The sequence below is a fragment of the Orycteropus afer genome, unplaced genomic scaffold, assembly GCF_000298275.1.
Source record: "Orycteropus afer afer isolate SDZICR_OR568_19922 unplaced genomic scaffold, OryAfe1.0 scaffold00040, whole genome shotgun sequence".
Lineage (NCBI taxonomy): Eukaryota > Metazoa > Chordata > Mammalia > Tubulidentata > Orycteropodidae > Orycteropus > Orycteropus afer.
This window is the reverse complement of record NW_006921627.1, coordinates 4,684,156-4,702,277: the sequence shown is the minus strand read 5'-3', so window position 1 is coordinate 4,702,277 and position 18,122 is coordinate 4,684,156. Positions and strand designations below refer to the sequence as shown.

At 39.5% G+C, this 18,122-nt stretch overlaps 1 protein-coding gene across 1 annotated transcript; it reads right to left on the bottom strand.

Moving 5' to 3' along the window:
* Nucleotides 1–48: 48 nt before the first annotated feature.
* Nucleotides 49–15,332, bottom strand: RAD52 (RAD52 homolog, DNA repair protein). The gene is made up of 11 exons (XM_042780436.1): nucleotides 15,249–15,332; nucleotides 12,178–12,279; nucleotides 10,793–10,886; nucleotides 10,545–10,612; nucleotides 8,705–8,823; nucleotides 7,524–7,599; nucleotides 4,416–4,612; nucleotides 4,171–4,277; nucleotides 1,164–1,238; nucleotides 552–764; nucleotides 49–110 (listed from the first exon to the last, which is right to left on the bottom strand). The coding sequence occupies exons 1-11, from the start codon at nucleotides 15,330–15,332 to the stop codon at nucleotides 49–51; spliced, it is 1,197 nt and encodes a 398-aa protein (XP_042636370.1).
* Nucleotides 15,333–18,122: the final 2,790 nt, after the last annotated feature.

Here is an 18,122-nt window from a genome sequence, read left to right as displayed (position 1 = left end):
TCTAAAGTCCCTTTATAACAGAGTCCAAGGATGTGACTTGAGCCTCAGCTAAGTTGGATCCAATTTCCTTTTCTTCGTGTCATGGCTCTTTCTGTAAGAATCACAGTCTCCTGTGGAAGATAAGTTGGTTAGAATATAGCTGCTGTGATCTTAATGACTAAACTGACAGTAATGTCTGGTTTAATTAGTTAACTATCCTAACTTGGACTGAGAACCCAGTCATGAAAATTGAGATACTATTAGGAGGGCAGATCCTTGTGCTAACCCTAGACCAAGTTATAAGAGTACTCATGATAGACCTACTTTTAGTAGAGAAAGCCTTAATGCATAAGCTTCCTGCTACCATCAAGGGCTAAAAACATCTGAAGTCAGGACCCCAAAGGAAAAGCTCTTAAATTAACTATCTTCCATTTACTTAACATTGTTATTCCCCTGGAATGATTCCATCCAGCTTCTCAAAAATGAAATGTCATTCTTCCTTTAAAAATTCACAGAAATAAACCGAGAATCTCCCTTCTATTTTTATTCCTAACCACAATGCTCTCTGCTACCTGTTAGGTGGTGGTTAGTGTTGTGAGTTTGGGGATGGCAGGGACCAAATTTTGATGCTGGGTTCTGGAGGCAAAGTCCTTGTGGAGCTCTGTTTCGGGTCACCATGTGGTTCTTCAGGACTGGTATGGCAACTGTCTCAAGTGGTTCTGGCCTAGGCAGGGACTTGACAATGTCCTCTAAATCTGGAGTCATATCCCACATTTCAAGGCTGTCTGCAAGAACAGAGATCACACAAAAAAGCAGCATCAACAGATACAGAAGAGTTACCACATAAAGCAATACAAAAATTGGTCCTAAGAAATTCCATGCCCTGAGCATCCTATGATAATTTTTCAAATATCTCTCCTCTACCTCTAAAAGTACAATATAACTTCCCTAGGTTAAAACAATTGAGCAGAAGATGTACTATCACTACTGCAAATCTATTTGGGATCTTCTTCCTGTTTTTCTTAACTTCATAGAGCTATAAAATAGATCAAAATTAGGATTTTTGTGCTGCTTTTAAAATGTATTCTGTGACTATCAAAAGTATACAGCTTAGTTACTAACTTACAAGTACTTCATAGGTTTTTCCTGATTAATGTTTAAATCATTCTATTACCCCGACTGACCTGCAACGAACTCTTTCTTAGGGAGTGGTTCTGGAACAGGAGCACTGTGCTTCAAAGAAGGAGCTGGCAGCGCTGCTACAGATCACACAAGACAGAAAGGGCAGATGACAGAATCACTTAAATGTAATTTAAGAGATTAAGGCTACTCCTCTTGTTAAAGAGAAGAGCCTTTTCTTACCAATGTGGTAAAAAAGAAAAAAAAAATTTCTCCTTTAGCAGCAAAAACAGAATTAGGGTTTTTAAAAGTCATGTGGTCCAGTGACTGGCTTGCTTTTTAAAGCTATATCCCTGTTCAAACAAAATCTTAAACAGAAACTCAATACGTAAAAACAATAGATCTAGTTGCCTAATAAAACCAAACCCACTGCCATCAACTCAATTCTGATTCAGAACTGCCCCCACAGGGTTTCCAAGATTGTAAATTTTTATGGAAACAGGCTGCCTCATCTTTCTCCCACAGAGCAGCTGTTGGGTACAAACCTCCAACCTTTTTGGTTATCAACCAGTGCTTTAACCACTGCACCACCAGCTGTCTAATAAGGGATGGGGAAAAGTCCTGAAACCCAATCTTCTCCATCCTCCCTACCCCTCGGGGGCTTCTATAGTGGTTTAGAAGCTAAGGATCTAAAATAACATTATTAAGAATGTCCTCAGAACAAAGACATATTAGAGAGAGGCACATGGGAGGTACAGACAACAAAGATGAACCCTTTTGCACATATACTACTGTGTTGTCAATGAAGGCAAACATGGGTATAGGGATGGATAGATGGGTGGACAGGCTAAACGATTACGTATGTCTATGAAATGGGGAGTGTATCCAAGAACATATATAGGGTTGACAGACAATGGTCCTATAAGTTTATGTGAATGATCAGAATTCCCAGGTGTATACTAGAGCTGACAAGGGGCAAGGTTGTGGTCACTGCTTGGTCACAACCAGCTACCCAGAGGGACCAAGTAGTTGAACCTGCAGGCTTGGGACCATAGTTGCAGGGGACATCAAGCTCAATTGGCATAACATAGTACATAAAACATTGTTCCACCTCCTACTCTGGCGAGTAGCAACTGGGATCTTAAAAGCTAGCAAGCTGCCATCTAGATGCAACGATGGGTCTCTCCTCGTCCAGAGCAAAGAAGAATGAAGAAAACCAAAATTCATGGAAACAATTAGTCCTAGCTCTGGTAGCATAGTGGCTAAGACACTTGCCTGCTAACCAGACAGCTGGCGGTTCAAACCCACCAGCCACTCCTCGGAAGGAAGGTTGGGCAATCCTACTTCCGTAGTGATACTGCCTTGGAAACCCAAGGAGGGGTCGCTATGAGTCGGGGCCGACTCGACGGCACATAACAACAACAACAAGCGACTGGTACACCATCTGATATGCAACCTACACAACTATGAGACCAGAACTAGATGGTGCCCGGCTACCACTGTCATCCACTTGAAAGGGGATCTATGTAGGAGATCCTTGATAGAGAGGGAGAACAATGTGGAACAAAACTCAAAATCATTTGGAGGAGAAAAAAAAAAAAAAGGTGGGGACCATGTTTGCTGGTCCAATAGAGCCTGGTGGAACCACTGAGACTATGGCCCCTAGCTGCCCTTCAGGTCTGGAATTGAACCCACACCTGTGGTTTCCAGCCAAACAAAAGACAGGCATATGAGTTGAACATTTACCTTAAGTAGATACACTCCTCGGAGATAGCAATCATGGGAGAAAGAAAGGGTGCTTATGCACAGGCAGACAGCTCAGGGGGCAGGCGTGCATGGAGGGATGGACACTGGGAAGAGGTAACTATGGGAAGGAAGTGGGAGGGGGAGCTGTTGCATTGTGGTAAACTATGGTCAATGACATGAGACAAGGTATATGTGAACTGCTGTAAGGAAAGTGAATTTGCTCTGTAAATCTTCACCCAAATCACAATAAAAAATAATAATAATAAAAAAAAGAATGTCCTCAGAACAATGTGTTTTTTTCCAAATGTGAAACAAAACTCAGAATCATAAAACAGACTAGGCTTACTGATCTGACTGGTAAAACCCCCAAGTCTGGCCCCTAATCACCCTTTGGACCCAAAATTCAACTCATTCCCATGGCTTCCAGCCAAACAATAGATAGGCTTACAAGGTGACCATTTACACCAGGTAGGTACACTCTTTAGAACAATCAACCATGGGAGATCAGAAAGGTAGCACTTGTGCAAGCAGATAGCTCAGAGGACAGGAATGCATAGGAAAGGACAGGGAAGAGATACCCACAGGGAGGAAGTGGAAAGACACCTGTTATATTATGGGGATTGCCATCAATGTTATGAAACAAAATGTGTATGAAATGTTGAATGGAAAATGAATTTGCTCTGTAAATCACACACAAAAAAGAACCCCTAAGTTTTTTTCCACATTAATCTCAGTCTGTCGGTGCTGAGGGGAATATTAATGAACCACACACAAAGCAAGTCCTCCATGAATCTTCATATTCCTAGGAAGTTGGGCAAATGCTCAGTTGGTCTGGAACAAGTTCTGTCTCTGCTTTCACTCCCTGGGCAAAACCCCTAAAAATTATGTATGTAATATTCCCACTGAATCCGGATTTAAATAAAGTTTTGGACAAATAATCTGTCATAAACCCCTATCATCTCCAAACCCAATTCCATTTTAAAGAACAGCTGAGAAACAAAAAGCCAAAAAATTCTATACCCTGAAATTTCAAGTTCCAGATTATGTGAAGGCCCATTTCCTCCACAATAAAAGATCAGTATCTTAAATGGGAAAATGCATGCCAGGATTTCACCATTTTAATTTCTTGGATTCTTCTATCCTGTGCGTAATCCTAGAATCCTAGTGAGGCCTGGTTTGGACCTAACCACATTATTACTAGTGGAGGAGTAGATTACCCCCATCCACCAACCTTCCACCTTCAGGGTGCATCTCCCCAGAACCTCTTCTCCCATCCTTCTCACACACCCTGACTCTTCTTTTCAACTGATGGAGCAGATATTTGACCTTGCTGCTGTTTCTCCATTTGCTCCCGGAACTGCTGTTGCATCTGCTTTTGCCGGAGCTTCCGCTGGTATGTGGCATCACTCTCTGTAGCAGAAGAGGTCAGGCTTCTGCATCAGAAAAGACAAAAGGTGAGAGTGAGTTCCCGAAGGAGCGTACAAACCAACTTGCTGGTTCTGAAGACAGAAATAGAGGCAACCTAGACCACATGAGAAGGGCAGAAAAGGGAGGGAACTTAGGCCCCCTACCGGGAGCTGCTGTCCTTATCCCCCTGTATCACAATGTGGGGATCATCTGAGTGGCCTGGTCTGCAAGGGGAGGTCACCTCCTGTGGCTTTGGGGGTACCAGAGCCACATTCTGTCGGCAGCTGCTATATCTTGCCTGTTCCACAGATGGTTCAAAATCTTGTCTCTTTGCGTTAGTTAAATCCACTTCATGAGGCAACTAACAAGAGAAAAGGAAGAAAACAAAAACAAAAAACTTCCTCCAACAGCTTTTCCCCTTCCTTTCTTTTCCTCTCATAGATCTAGAATCTAGATTCTTAGAAAACAGCACTTGACAATAATTCTCTATTCATCGTTCCTTCTAGGTCCTGAAATGCCGAGACAAAGGATCCACAACCCCCAAGTAATATTTTTAATTATATGAGAAGTAAAACAATTTTATTTACTACTTCTACCCTTCTGTATTAAAAAAAGTTTTGACAAAAAACTAATCTTTCTTTGGTTGTGACTCAAGACAAATGGTCTGTTAAATATAATTTGAATCCTTCCTTGGTAGCTGGATGTCTCTGATGTTGTCTCCCTATCCCTTTTTTCATAGCAATGATCAGGCATGGTCTTCGTGGAGTCCTACAATATCTATGCCCTTTCTGCCAGGACCACCTGCCCCCTGAAAATACAACACTCATCACTGAAGAAGTCTCAGGCAAGTGTCCTTCAAATGATAGGAAGAAAACAACTTGAAAAGCATTGAGTTAGGCTACTAAACAGGAAACTCCAATTTGGGGTAGTTTCTGCTTTTCACCAATGTAAGAAATAAGGATCATATACTTCATGGCATATGGCACATGTTCCAGGCCACAAGCTCTACAGAAACCCATAGCTTGCTTACGCAGGAGGACTTCTTCCTCGATGCATAATATTGATGCTGGTAGAATAAATGTTGAAATAAGATGAACAAAGATGACTAAATTTTGATAAAGATAACCTGAAAATTATAGTGTAGGTATCTTATCGACACTGGAAAGTAAATGAATAGGTTAAAAAGAAATCAAGTTTTGAAGATTTTTTCAAAAGTCTAAGACAAGAGCTGTCAAGGATATGAAACAATCAGAGCTCTCATACAGTGAGATGTGGGAGTGCAAATTAGTCCAAACACATTGGAAAAATCCACGAAAACTAAGCATATACTTAAACTATGACCCAATAATTCTGAAAACAAATGACATGTACAAGAATATTAATAGCAGCCCTATTCAAAATAGCCAAAAGCTAGAAAAAAAACTAAATGTCTGTTCTGGTTACCTAGTGCTGCTCTGACAGGAATGTATACCACAAATGCGATGGCCTTAACAAACAGGAGTTTATTCTCTTACAGTTCAGGAGGCTTTACGTTCAAGTTCAAAGTGCCAGGCTCTGGGGCTGTGTGAAAGCCCCTCAACCTTGGGCTTCAGCTTTGCCTCTTGCTCCCAGCCCACTGGAGCTAGAGGCATCTCTTCACTCAGGCAGCTACTGGCTGCTGAAGCTAACAAGCTCAAGGTCGACAAATAAAATGGCACAGTCCTGATGTTACCAAACCAAACGGCAAGCCATTAATTTAAATCCATTGTAAGTCCCAAGGTCGGCAGAGCATGGCAGGCTGCTGAACAATGACACGGCTACATGCAGGGTCCAAGTGTGCTGTAAGCTAGAGAACATTCCCAAAGCTGCTTCTTATGTGGAAGCAGACCACATACCCAAATGGTAGATCCCACCATGGAGCTGAATGCCAATCTCATCATGGGGAATAACTACCACCAGCTGCCCAGCCACTCAACCAGGCCCAATCAAGCTGACATACAAATTTAACTACCACAATGTCTATTAAAGACAGAATAGAAAAATAAATTATGGTATATTCATGCAACAGAAAATTATATAGCAATGAAAATGCTACACAAAACATGAATCTCACAGTCATGCCAAATGAAAGCCAGATACCATGTTATGAGAGGTGGTTTTCCTTGGTAGTGGTGGGGGAGGCGTAGGGAAGGGGGTAGGAAGGTAGTGACTGCAAGGGACACAAAAAGACTTTCGGGATACTGGAACATGCTGATTCTTGATCCAGATGCCAGTTACATGGATGTGTTTGGTTTTAAAATTTATCAAGCTGAACATTTATATGCATACATTTGTGTATATGTTATGTTCTTTTAATACTTCAATGTGTTCAAAATACAAGTTATACAATTCTATTTATATAAACTTCAGAACCAGGAAAAAAAAATGAGCCTAGAAGTCATAATAGAGAAGTTAGGAAAGTGGTTACTTTGAAAAAGGCAGAGTGGTGATTGATGGGGTAAAACAGGGCTCTCAGGGTACTGGTAATGTTCTATTTCGTTATCTTGGAGATAAATAGCTATGTTGACTTATGAAAATTCATCAGGCAGATGATATGTGTAGTCTTCTGTGAATATGTTGTCATTCATTTTAAAAGTTCATAAAAAAAAAAAAGAAATGACACTTTGACAGATGCCAAGTGACACACACTACTCCTAGGGCTCCACAAGAAAAAGAATATCCCTCAGATAAAAGATGGGGGATACTGTCATGGCGGCAGCACTACAGGGATCTCCAAGAATGTCACAGTCCACCTGAGGTCACGTCAAGAGTGACCCCAGGGATGCTCAACTCTAGCCCCACTGTCCAAAGGCAGATGCTCAGATCACGAGAGGCACTGACAGATACAAGGAAGGGCTAACACAAGAAATTTAAAAAAATTTTCCTTTTAAGGAGAAACAAAAAGGTTGAGATAGATGGGGTTCTGAGTGTTGCTAAGAAATCAAGGGGTGCTATGGAGGGCCCTGTGCTGCTTTTGAGAAGGTTTCACAAACATCTCAACACAGTTTTCCGTGGATGAGACAAGTGATGTAAGCTCCCAAGGCCTCAATTTCTTCATCTATAAAATGAGGGACTGGCTCCTCTAACTTTCAGAGAGGTCTGAAATACACTTTCCAGGCCCTCTAAGTACCTGAGTCCTCCCTTCTTCCCCTTCCTCCCCAACCCTTATCCTCCAAATACTCAACCCATGACATGTGGGAACTAGATATATTATCTTTACTCCAACCCATTCTATTCATCTGTTTCTAGCGTACCTGGCGTGGAAGCTTATTTAGTGACCTCAGATAGTCTTTGTCCAGAATACAATTTCCAAGTGCATTCCCAAAACTCCTAAGGGTAAGGGAAAAAGTGAAACAGGGTTGAGAATTGTTACATTTGAATCTCTGACAGCAGAGTTATAACCTATGTATGCTTCTCACTTGCAGCAGAGGAAACAGACCCTGCTTTGCACTCAGTAATGTTTACTAGTTATCTGTCATGTTCCTGCCCTATATTAGGAACTGAGAATACAGCACTGAACATCTTTGCTCACTGACAGAAATCACTGCCCTCACCTCAAAGAGGCAATGAGCATGAAAAAACTAAAGTGATTCACAAAACCCCACTAGCTTTCTTCTGATATAGAACACAAATTCCAGAGGAGAGATTTTTTTTTTTCTCAGAGGACTGCTATAATTCCCCAGTAAGAGTGGGTTATACGTGACCAAATTTCTAAACTTGGTGTATAAGGGCTCCCCGATGGAAAATGATAATGCAAATTTTAGTTCATTTATACATGTATTTTTCTAGTGATTCAATTTACTTCAATTCTCAAAAGGCTCTATGTCCCCCAAAAAAGGTTAAAGCCCCTGCTCTAATAAACTATGTTACATATACACAAAGGAGCTCTGGTAGTGCTGTGCCTAAGACACCTGACTGCTAACCAGAAGGCTGGTGATTCAAACCTACTAGCCACTCCGTGCAAGTAAGACTGGGCAATCTACTTCCATAAAGATTTACTGCCTTAGAAACCCAGAGGGGGTCACTATGAATCAGAATCGACTTGACAGCAGTGGGTTTTTGATTTTACATATACACAATAGAGAACTATTTAGGTATATGAGAGAATATGAGGAAGCAATAAATGGACTCAATGTGGAAACGTCTCCAGGGTACATTATTGGTGAGAAAAAAACAAAATCAAGTTACAGAATAGAGACTATAATATTCTACCACTTAAAAAAGAACTAAGCATAAAGAAACCTTGGGAAAATACCATAGAGAGTGGGAAAACAGCAAAGATCAGACTACAGTGAGAGTGAGACTGCCTATTTTTAATGTTATTTTGATGTTTGAACCATGTGAATATAATACTTTAAAAAAAAAAAAAAAAAAAAAACTGCTTTGAGACAGGGGCTGAAATGAAATAGGAAAGACTCCAACCCATTTTACTCACCTGAGTGCTCGCTTCAGCCCATCTGTCACTGCCTCCTTCCTTGCCTTTTCCAAAGACAAGGCCTTTGACTTGAGTCCCTCACTAACACCATAACCGACATCTTCATGATATGAGCCATCCTGGGGGTAGAAAAGGAGTTAATCTTCTAACATGAAAAGCTGCTGTGTGTCCCTAACTCCACAGCTCTTCATTTCCTCAAACAGCAGTGGTCAAATGCTATACATATGCCCCAGGGGCCTTGCTAATGGGTCCATGAGCACAGAAGTTGTAAGGGAATCAATTTCCAGAACAGCAACTCCACACGCACTGTTTCTAGCCCTCACCTGCCTGGAAATGTGTCTGTGGTCAAGGTATTAAGATTGTTCTCCTTTCCCACCTACTCTTTCCATAAGAAAGTTACACCATGGAAAGTGAATTTGCTCTGTAAATCTTCACCCAAATCACAATAAAAAATAAAATAAAATAAAATGTAACTGAAGGTAAAAAAAAAAAAAGAAAGTTACACCAAAAGTCATTATGACATATTACCCCTAAGGTATAAAAACCTCTGGGATACCAAACAAAGGCATAATTTCAAATATCATATCTAAGATTGGATAGCAAATCCTTTCACAAATCAGGGGGAATCCACTTTCAGCTTTCACCCAAATTGAGGGCAGACCTGATCAAGTGGTTAGCTGACAGAGAAATATAATTTTTGATGACAGCATTACATGAATTATAGAATAAAACTCAGAAAGTATTCAAATGGATGACACTATTGTAGCAAAACTCTTCCCATTCCCAGCTACCTATTTACATGAACAAAGTTTTTCAGTTTTACTATTTATAAAAAATAAGAAGTGAGACTAGAATGCTACTCTCATGTTAATGCTGAATGCTCAGTCTAGAGCTAACAGTCAACTATAGATATATAAACTCACTGGAAAAAACAACATCATCATCCATTTCATTAAGAAATGTATTTTCCATAAATTTTTTTTTAATTTTTAATAATTATCTACTTTTTATATCTTTATGTTGTCTTTTCAACATAAACATAATTATCTAATCAACTATGTTAATAACTATAATAATAATTCAATCCAGAAGAAATTTTTTAAATATTTAGAGCCTTAATGTAACTGGAAATATCAAAAAAGAAATTTTTTTTTCCTGAATAGACTTTATTTTTAACTTTTTACTGTGATTTGAGTGAAAGTTTATGGAGCAAATTTGTTTTCCAATTAACAGTTCATACTCATTTTGCAAAGAAATTATTTTTATGCACACACATACTCACACATAGAGGCAGAGAAGTCTGATAAGGTATCGAAGACTTTCAATCATAAACATATATTAGGATAAAAGCTGGTGAGGAAGTGGAATAGAAATGAGTTCGAATAAAGAACAAACCACATAAAATTTCCGAGCACTGAAGAATAACCTGTTCATGTATTTTCTTAAATAGATGACAATATTTCATTCCCTACTATATTTACATTCTATTGGTATATTTAAAAGAGATGTCACAGATTTATTTTAAAATTTCAAATTTTACAATATGCCAAAAATATATACCCTTTGCAACTACTTATATTTATGAAGAAAACTTTTAGATGTCAACTTAAAAACAATCAAGGAGGACAGAATTGTTCAAAATTCTTTTAGGGGACACATTAACAAAAATAGCTGAATACCACCATGTGAAGGAATATTGGCTAAGACACAAGTCTGGGCAGACCTGTGGCCAAAAGACCTAGCTTGGTTGTTCCACAGTCAGGAGACCTCCCTATATACTTGCTCTCTTCTACCACCTACATAATCTTTCCAGGCAGCCGGTCTACTCCATTTCCCTTACCTTCAACTGGACCCTCACAAATGCACAGACTCCTACGTAGAACTTGCCATTGTTGAGGTCAACAAAATCTAGAAGTAGAAAAGAGAAATGGATGAAGAGAATACTGATCTCTGTGCTTCACCCATATCCTCCTGCTGCCAACCAAACACACCTACCTACACCCTCATCCACAAAATACTATTATCAGAAACTAGATAATATCAAGTAAGGGGAGTGAAGATGTCACCATAGCCAAGAAGCATACTTACCAACATTCTGCTGTGTAATAGAGTGTGCCCAGCCATTGTAACCAAACATCTCATTGGCCAGATTAATAACTCTGTGACCCTCAATGTAACACACCTGAGGGAAAAGTTAAAGAAGAAAAGGCTATATTAAAATTCCCTGTCACATTTAAATGTGGATCAAAATGTACCTAATTGTGGTATAGTAAATTACTTTGTGTGGCTTTTCTACCCATAAGTCTTTGTAAACTCCAAGGTGGGATTTGCTATGAGCAACTGAGGAGCTCCTGATTGCTGAAGGTGTCCACCTGGAGTATTTCTGTTGGGAGTGGCACAAAACAATGTTCTGGGAGGTGCCCACTCTCTCAGGTGCTTAGAGTTCTGATGCTGTAATTGGCTAGTTTGACCACCCTGCGGGCTCAAAAAGGAGGCCTCCTGAAGGCAGAACTCTCTCTGACTGCTGGTTGAGGAAGACGTGCTGCTGAAAGAGACACGGGCTCCTGAGACACATGTTGCTGGGAAAGAGACGCAAGAGACACGCATTGCTGAGTGAGACACCGAGGGACCAGCACTGCTGGGAAGGAGACTGTGAGAGACTCTTGGCTAAGGGACGGTGGGCTGGGAGAGAGACTGAGCGTTCTTCCTGAACTTGAATTGTAGCCTGGTGCTTCCCTAATAAATCCTGTAATCTGTGAGTTCTGTGTGGTCACTGCAGCGAATTATCGAACCCAGGAGAGAGGTGGTGGGTGCTTTGGGAGGAGCGGTTGGTGAAAGGGCTGGAGGGAGGCAGCATGTTTGGCCTTGCAGTAATAGGCCTTGGGTTACTGCTGGTAATCCTGTCTTCCTCTTGTGAGATTAGAGGAGGTCAGAACATGTGGCCTCCTTGCCGTTCTTGCACTAATGTTTTCCTTATATGACTTTTTGGCAAAACTGTCCTTAAACATTCCAGAGAAATTCTCAATAAACTTAATTCAAAGACTGTCCTGAAGGAGACAGCCAGAACTAATGGCCTGTGTTGGGGAAGGGAATAGAATCAATGGGAAAGATATCCATTCTCCTAATATAGTACGATTTCCAAAAATGTATGAATCTCAGGCTGACATACTATATGGAAGACACTAAAGTTAAATTAGAAGCAAACAGTAATGAGAAATTTTTTAAAAGATGGTGTAAAACTCCTAGGATGGCAGGTATCCAAGTCTCAAAACAATGGTTGGGCCATTTCAGGTGTCAATGAAGAGTAGAACCCATCTCCTTCCCTTCCCAAAGGACTGGTCACTACGAAATATCCAGGAGCAGTGAATAAGACACCTTCTGAATCCACAAGGACCCAGAGAGAAGTTAAAAAGACCATCTAAGTAGGCAGCTATATATGGGTACCCATTTTCCAGGCATGTAAATTCTCCTACCTTCTGACCTCCTCCAGCCATGCGGCTACTAATATATTCTGGGCCAAGCCTCTGCCTCAGGGCATTCTGGATGGCCTGGTACTCTTCTGCTGTGTATTGGCACTACAATCCAAACCAAAAAAAAATAAATTTCACATTTCCACCACATGTTATATCAGTGCCAAACTTATATATGGTCGTAGGTGTATTCCCTTTTGCCTAGACATACATGATCATTCAGCCTGTCTAGCTACGTATCTACCCATAGATTACTTATTTCTTATTACTGAAAATGTTTCTTATTACTGAAAATGCAGTATTATGTATGTAAAAGTGTTTATCTTTGTTGTTATCAACATTTTGGTCTCAAGGCCTTTATATATATATATACACACACACACACACACACACACACATTATATTAAGAATATAGAAAATATAAAAAAGCCTTAATTAGTCCATTATTGTGTGGACTAATTTTTTTTTTTTTTTGTAATTTGGGTGAAAGTTTACAAAGAAAATTCATTTTCCATACAACAGTTCATACACATTGTGTTTCACAATAATGACTGAAATCCCCATAATGTAACAGCTCTCTTCCTACCTCCTTCCTATGGCTGCCTTTTTCCTATGCCCTTTCCTATGCATTCCTGCCCTCTGAGCTATCTCTCTATACAAAATACTGCCCTTCTGATCCTCTATGATTGACTGTTCTAAGGAGTGTACCTACCTGGTGTAAATGTTCACCTCATATGTCTATCTATTGTTTGGCTGGAAGAAATGGGAGTTAAGTTCACTTCCAAGCCCAAAGGGTGACCAGGGGCCATAGTCTTGAGGGTTTCACCAGTCTCTATCAGACCAGTAAGCCTTTCTTATCAGTTTTGTTCCACATTTTTCTCCCACTCTATCCAGGATCTCCTACACTGATCTCTTTCCAAATGGTTGGCAGTCACAGCCGGGCACCATCTAGTTCTTCTGGTCTCCGGGTCATGAAGGCTGAGGTGCTCATGGTGCACTAGTCCCTTGAACTAATTGTTTCCATATACCTTTGGTTTTCTTCATTCTTCTTTGTTCCAGATGAGAAGAAATCAATTGTTGCATCTTAGATGAACATAAACTTTTAAGACCCTAGTCATTACTCACTAAAGTAGGATGTAGAACAATGTTTTTGTGTACTATATTATGCCAATTGAACTTGAATTCTCCCACAACCATGGTCCTAAGCCCATGGGCCCAACTTGCTCCATCAGGGTAGTTGGCTATGGCTAAGAAGTTATCAAAACTTTGCTCCCTGTTAGCTCTATTGTATATATATGGACATTCTTATAGCATATACAAATACATATGTAGAACTGTCATCTGCCAAACTTACATATGTTGTTGTTGTTAATGTGCCATCAAGTCACACCCGACTCATAGAGACCCCTTCTTGGGTTTCCGAGGCGGTATCACTATGGAAGTAGATTGCCCAACCTTCCTTCTGAGGAGTAGCTGGTGGGTTTGAACTGTCAGCTTATGTATGGTCACGGATATATTCCCTTTTGCCTAGACATACGTGACCATTCAACCTGTCTACTACGTATCCACCCATAAATTAATGTTTCTTATTACTGAAAATGCAGTATTATGTATGTGAAAGTGTTTATCTTTGTTGTCTATCCCTCTTACGCACCTCTCCATGTTTTCCTTTTCCTTAGTGTCACTGTTTGGTCACTTGCTTTTGGTACATTGCCTTTCCCTTCACCCAAATCAATACTTGTCTCTTATCTATCTAGCAGTTTTCCCTTCCCTCCCCTCCCATCTCTGGTAACCAACAAAGAAAGTTTCATTCCATATGTAAACCTTTCTTTGACTTTTTATAATAGCAGACTTATCAAGGCCTTTTTGTATTCTTAAAAAGTACTGAGGACCTCAAAGACCTTTTATTTATATGAGTTATATCTATCAATATTTATTTTATTAGAAGTTAAAACTGAGAAATTTTTAAAGCACACATTCCATTAGCCATCAGAGCAATGATACACATGTTATGCACCCTCTGGAAAACTCCACTGTACACTTGTGAAAGAATGAAAGTAAACAAAGCAACAAAAACTATTATGAAAATAGTTTTGACCCCATGGACTCTGAAAGGGTCTTGCAGATCACCAGGGGTCCCTAAACCACAATTTTAGGACACTTGCCCTAGACATTACTACCATCCTTACAAAACTTTCTCAAGGTAGAATTAGGAAAGTAAAACTTGCAGCCTCAGAGTCTGTGTATGATGGTTATGTGGGAAAGGGAAAAAAGGAAGGGGAACTATGATAGGAAGTCTTGCTTCTATTTGTCCTTTCCACAATTTTATACTTTCTTCTCCAATTCAACAACTTTACATAGATAGACACACTACTACCGTTGTTTTTGTTCTTGTTCCGTTGGTAGTTTTCCTCCTGCCATAATTAAATGTAATGAATACTCAAAAACAGATCTCTGATAAAGACAAAGACAGAATTTGGATTGACAAAGCAACATTCCCTTTTATATGCACAGAATATTTCTACAAAGATACCAGTAACTTTGGATGCCTCAAAGAAAGATGATTGGGTGGCATGTAAACAGGAGTAATGAGGTGGGAAGATTTTTCACATATAGTCTGTTTTCTTTTAAATTGTCTATCATATCTGGTGGTATAGTGCCTAAGGCATTAGACTGCTAACCAGAAGGCTGGCGGTTCAAACCCACCAGCCACTCCTTGGAAGGAAGGTTGGGCAATCTACTTCCATAGTGATACCGCCTTGGAAATCCAAGAAGGGGTCACTATGAGTTAGACCTGACTCAATGGCAGTGTTTTTGTGTTATGAATATGTTATCTATCCAAAAAAGAACTTAAATTTAAATCTAAATGTAATATCCAGTACTATTAGTCTTACTAAGCTAAAGTTCTAAAACGCCCTGTTCATCAAAGACCCCCAAATACTTGCATCTAAAGGAAAATCCAATAACAATAAATTTCTTTCACACAATATATGATGATGCTCCACAGACTGCTTCCTCATACATTTTCTCACTTAACCTCATTCTTTCCAGATATAAAGAAACCACACACTTACCTGCCCAAAGCATAATACAGAGTTGCCACCAGCAGAATGATGGTTGCCACGGCCTCCAAGAACTGCTTCCTCAAGCCCAGACATGTTAATTCTGGTTGACCTTTACGTAAATAAAAGGTGAAAAAAAAAAAAGATCTAAAAGAACACTAACGGTAAAAGGCAAGAGCCCCTACTAAAATTCAGATAAAACATCCATATGCAATATCCTGAATCATTTTATTTATACACTTATATGCACTGACCCAATCAAAGACTAAGTTCCTCAGTACTTAACTATGGTCCACCAAGCCCACAAAAATACTCTAGGATCTACCTCTCTCATTCTGTTAACATTTTTGCTATTTTAGTGGTGCTATTTGGGATGATTTTTATAATCAGAATATATTACATTTAGATTGGAAAAAATCAAAATCACAAAAACATTCTCCAAAGGAGAGCAAATAATCAGCTCATTAATACCTACTTTGTGACAACATGACACTAGTCACTCTGGGGTTTAAAAAAAAAGTCACTGTGGGGTGAAAAGAAAAAAAATATGTATATACATATATATGTATATATGCCACAGTAACTAAACTAAACTGCTTTCCAGGAGTTAATAAGTTGGCTAAGGAAGAAGACTACAAGACATGAAAAAAGCAAGAGAAGGCAATACAGAAAACCCCTAACATTCAGGATAGATCATTAAACCTGTTTGGTCCATGTGGCATTACAATATAATATTTAAGAGTTCAAGTTCTAGATGTCAAATTCTGACTCTATCACGTACTAGGTACTTGACATATCTCACTAAAGGGCATCAGCATCACCTGGGAACATGTTAGAAATGAAAATTGTCAGGCACCACCACAGATCTACTGAGTCTTAACAAGCCCTCCAGGTGATTCTGATGCATTTTCAAGGGTGGCAACAATTAGACTAGGACTAGGTAAATTCAAAAAGTCCATTGGAAAATACAGTTACTCTCAGAAAAACCATGAACAAGTGGCTGACCCAGTAACTAACAACCTGCCCACTCAACACCTGTGATCCAAAGTTATGCCCCAACTTATTAAAAACTTACATGTTATAAAGCTGCAAATTATTTGCTAATAGTACAAAGTACAAATCCTCTAATATCAAGGAATATGACACTCCATGTGGCATTACAATATATTATTTAAGAGTTCAAGTTCCAGATGTCAAATTCTGACTCTATCACGTACTAGGTACTTGACATATCTCACTAAAGGGCATTTCCTTATCTATAAAATAGAGACCAAAACAGTATCCACATTTCATAGAAGTGTTGTAAAGATTAAATGTGATACTAGAAGTTGTTGTTGTTAGGTGCCACTGAGCTGATTTTGACTCATAGCAACACTATGTACAACAGAATAAAACACTGCCCAATCCTGCATCCCCCTCAGAATCTTTGCCATGCTCGAGTTCATCATCAAAGCCACTGTTTCAGTCTATCTCACTGACCCCTTTTTCATTGACCCTCTACTTTACCAATCATGATATCTTTCTCCAGGAACTGGCCCCTTCTGACATGACCAAAGTATGAGAGATGAAGTTTGACCATTCTCATTTGAAAGGAGCATTCCAGCTGTACTTCCTCCAAGACAGATTTATTCGTTATTCTAGCAGTCCATGGTACAGACAATATTCTTCACCAACACCACAATATAAATGCATCAATTCTTCTGCAGTCTTCCTTATTCATTACCCAGCTCTCACATGCACATGAGGCTACTGAAAATACCATGGGTTGATTTAGGCACACCTTAGTCTTGAAAGTGACATCTTTGCTCTTAAACACTTTAAAGAGGTCTTTTGCAGCAGATTTCCTCAATGCAATGCATTTTTGATTTCCTGACTGCTGCTTCCATGGACATTGATTGTGGATCCAAGTAAAATGAAATCCTTAATAACTTGAATCTTTTCTCCATTTATCATGATGTTGTTTATTGGTTCAGTTGTGAAGTTTTTGTTTTCTTTATGTTGAGGTGTAATCTGTACTGAAGGCTGTAGTCTCTGATCTTCATCAGGAAGTACTTCAAGTCTTCTTCACTTTCACTTTTAAGGCTGTGTTGTCATCTGCATATCGCAGGTTGTTAATGAGTCTTCCTCCAATCCTGATGCCATGTTCTTTTTCATAGAATCCAGCTTCTCAGATTATTTGCTCTGCATACAGACTGAATAAGTATGGTGAAAGGATACAGCCTTGATGCACACCTTTCCCAGTTTTGAACCATGCAGTGTCCCCTTGTTCTATTTGAATGGCTGCCTCTTGGTCTATGTACAGGTTCCTCATGAGCACAGTTTAGCACTCTGGAATTCCGATTCTTCACAATGTTATCCATAATTTGTTATGATCTATACAGTCAAATACTTTGCCTAGTAAATGAAATATTGACATCTTTCTGGTATTCTTTGCTTTTGGCCAAGATCCATCTGACTTCAGCAATGATATTCCATGTCCTCTTCTGAATCCAGCTTGAATTTCTGGCAATTCTCTATCCATGTACTGCTGCAAATGTTTTTGAATTATCTTCAGCAAAATTTTACTTGCATGTAATATTAATGATGTTGTTCAATAGTTTCCACATTCTCTTGGAATGGACACAAACATGGATCTCTTCCAGTTAGTTGCCCACAGAGCTGCCTTCCAAATTTCTAGGCATAGACAAGTAAGTGCTTCCAGCATTGCATCCATTTGTTGAAACATCTCAATTGGTATTCTGTCAATTCCTGGAGCTTTATTTTTTGCCTATGCCTTCAGTGTAGCTTGGACTTTTTCCTTCAATACTATCGGTTCTTGATCATATGCTATCTCCTAGAATGGCTGAATGTCAACCAATTCTTTTTGGTACAGAGACTGTATTCTTT

Coding starts and splice junctions, on each gene's coding strand:
- RAD52 (XM_042780436.1), bottom strand. CDS start 15,332: ATGTCTGGGCTTGAGGAAGCAGTTCTTGGAGGCCGTGGCAACCATCAT. Junction 10,613..10,792: donor TATTACACAGCAGAATGTTG/GTAAGTATGCTT, acceptor TTCTACTTCTAG/ATTTTGTTGACCTCAACAAT. Junction 765..1,163: donor TAAGAAAGAGTTCGTTGCAG/GTCAGTCGGGGT, acceptor CTGTTCTTGCAG/ACAGCCTTGAAATGTGGGAT.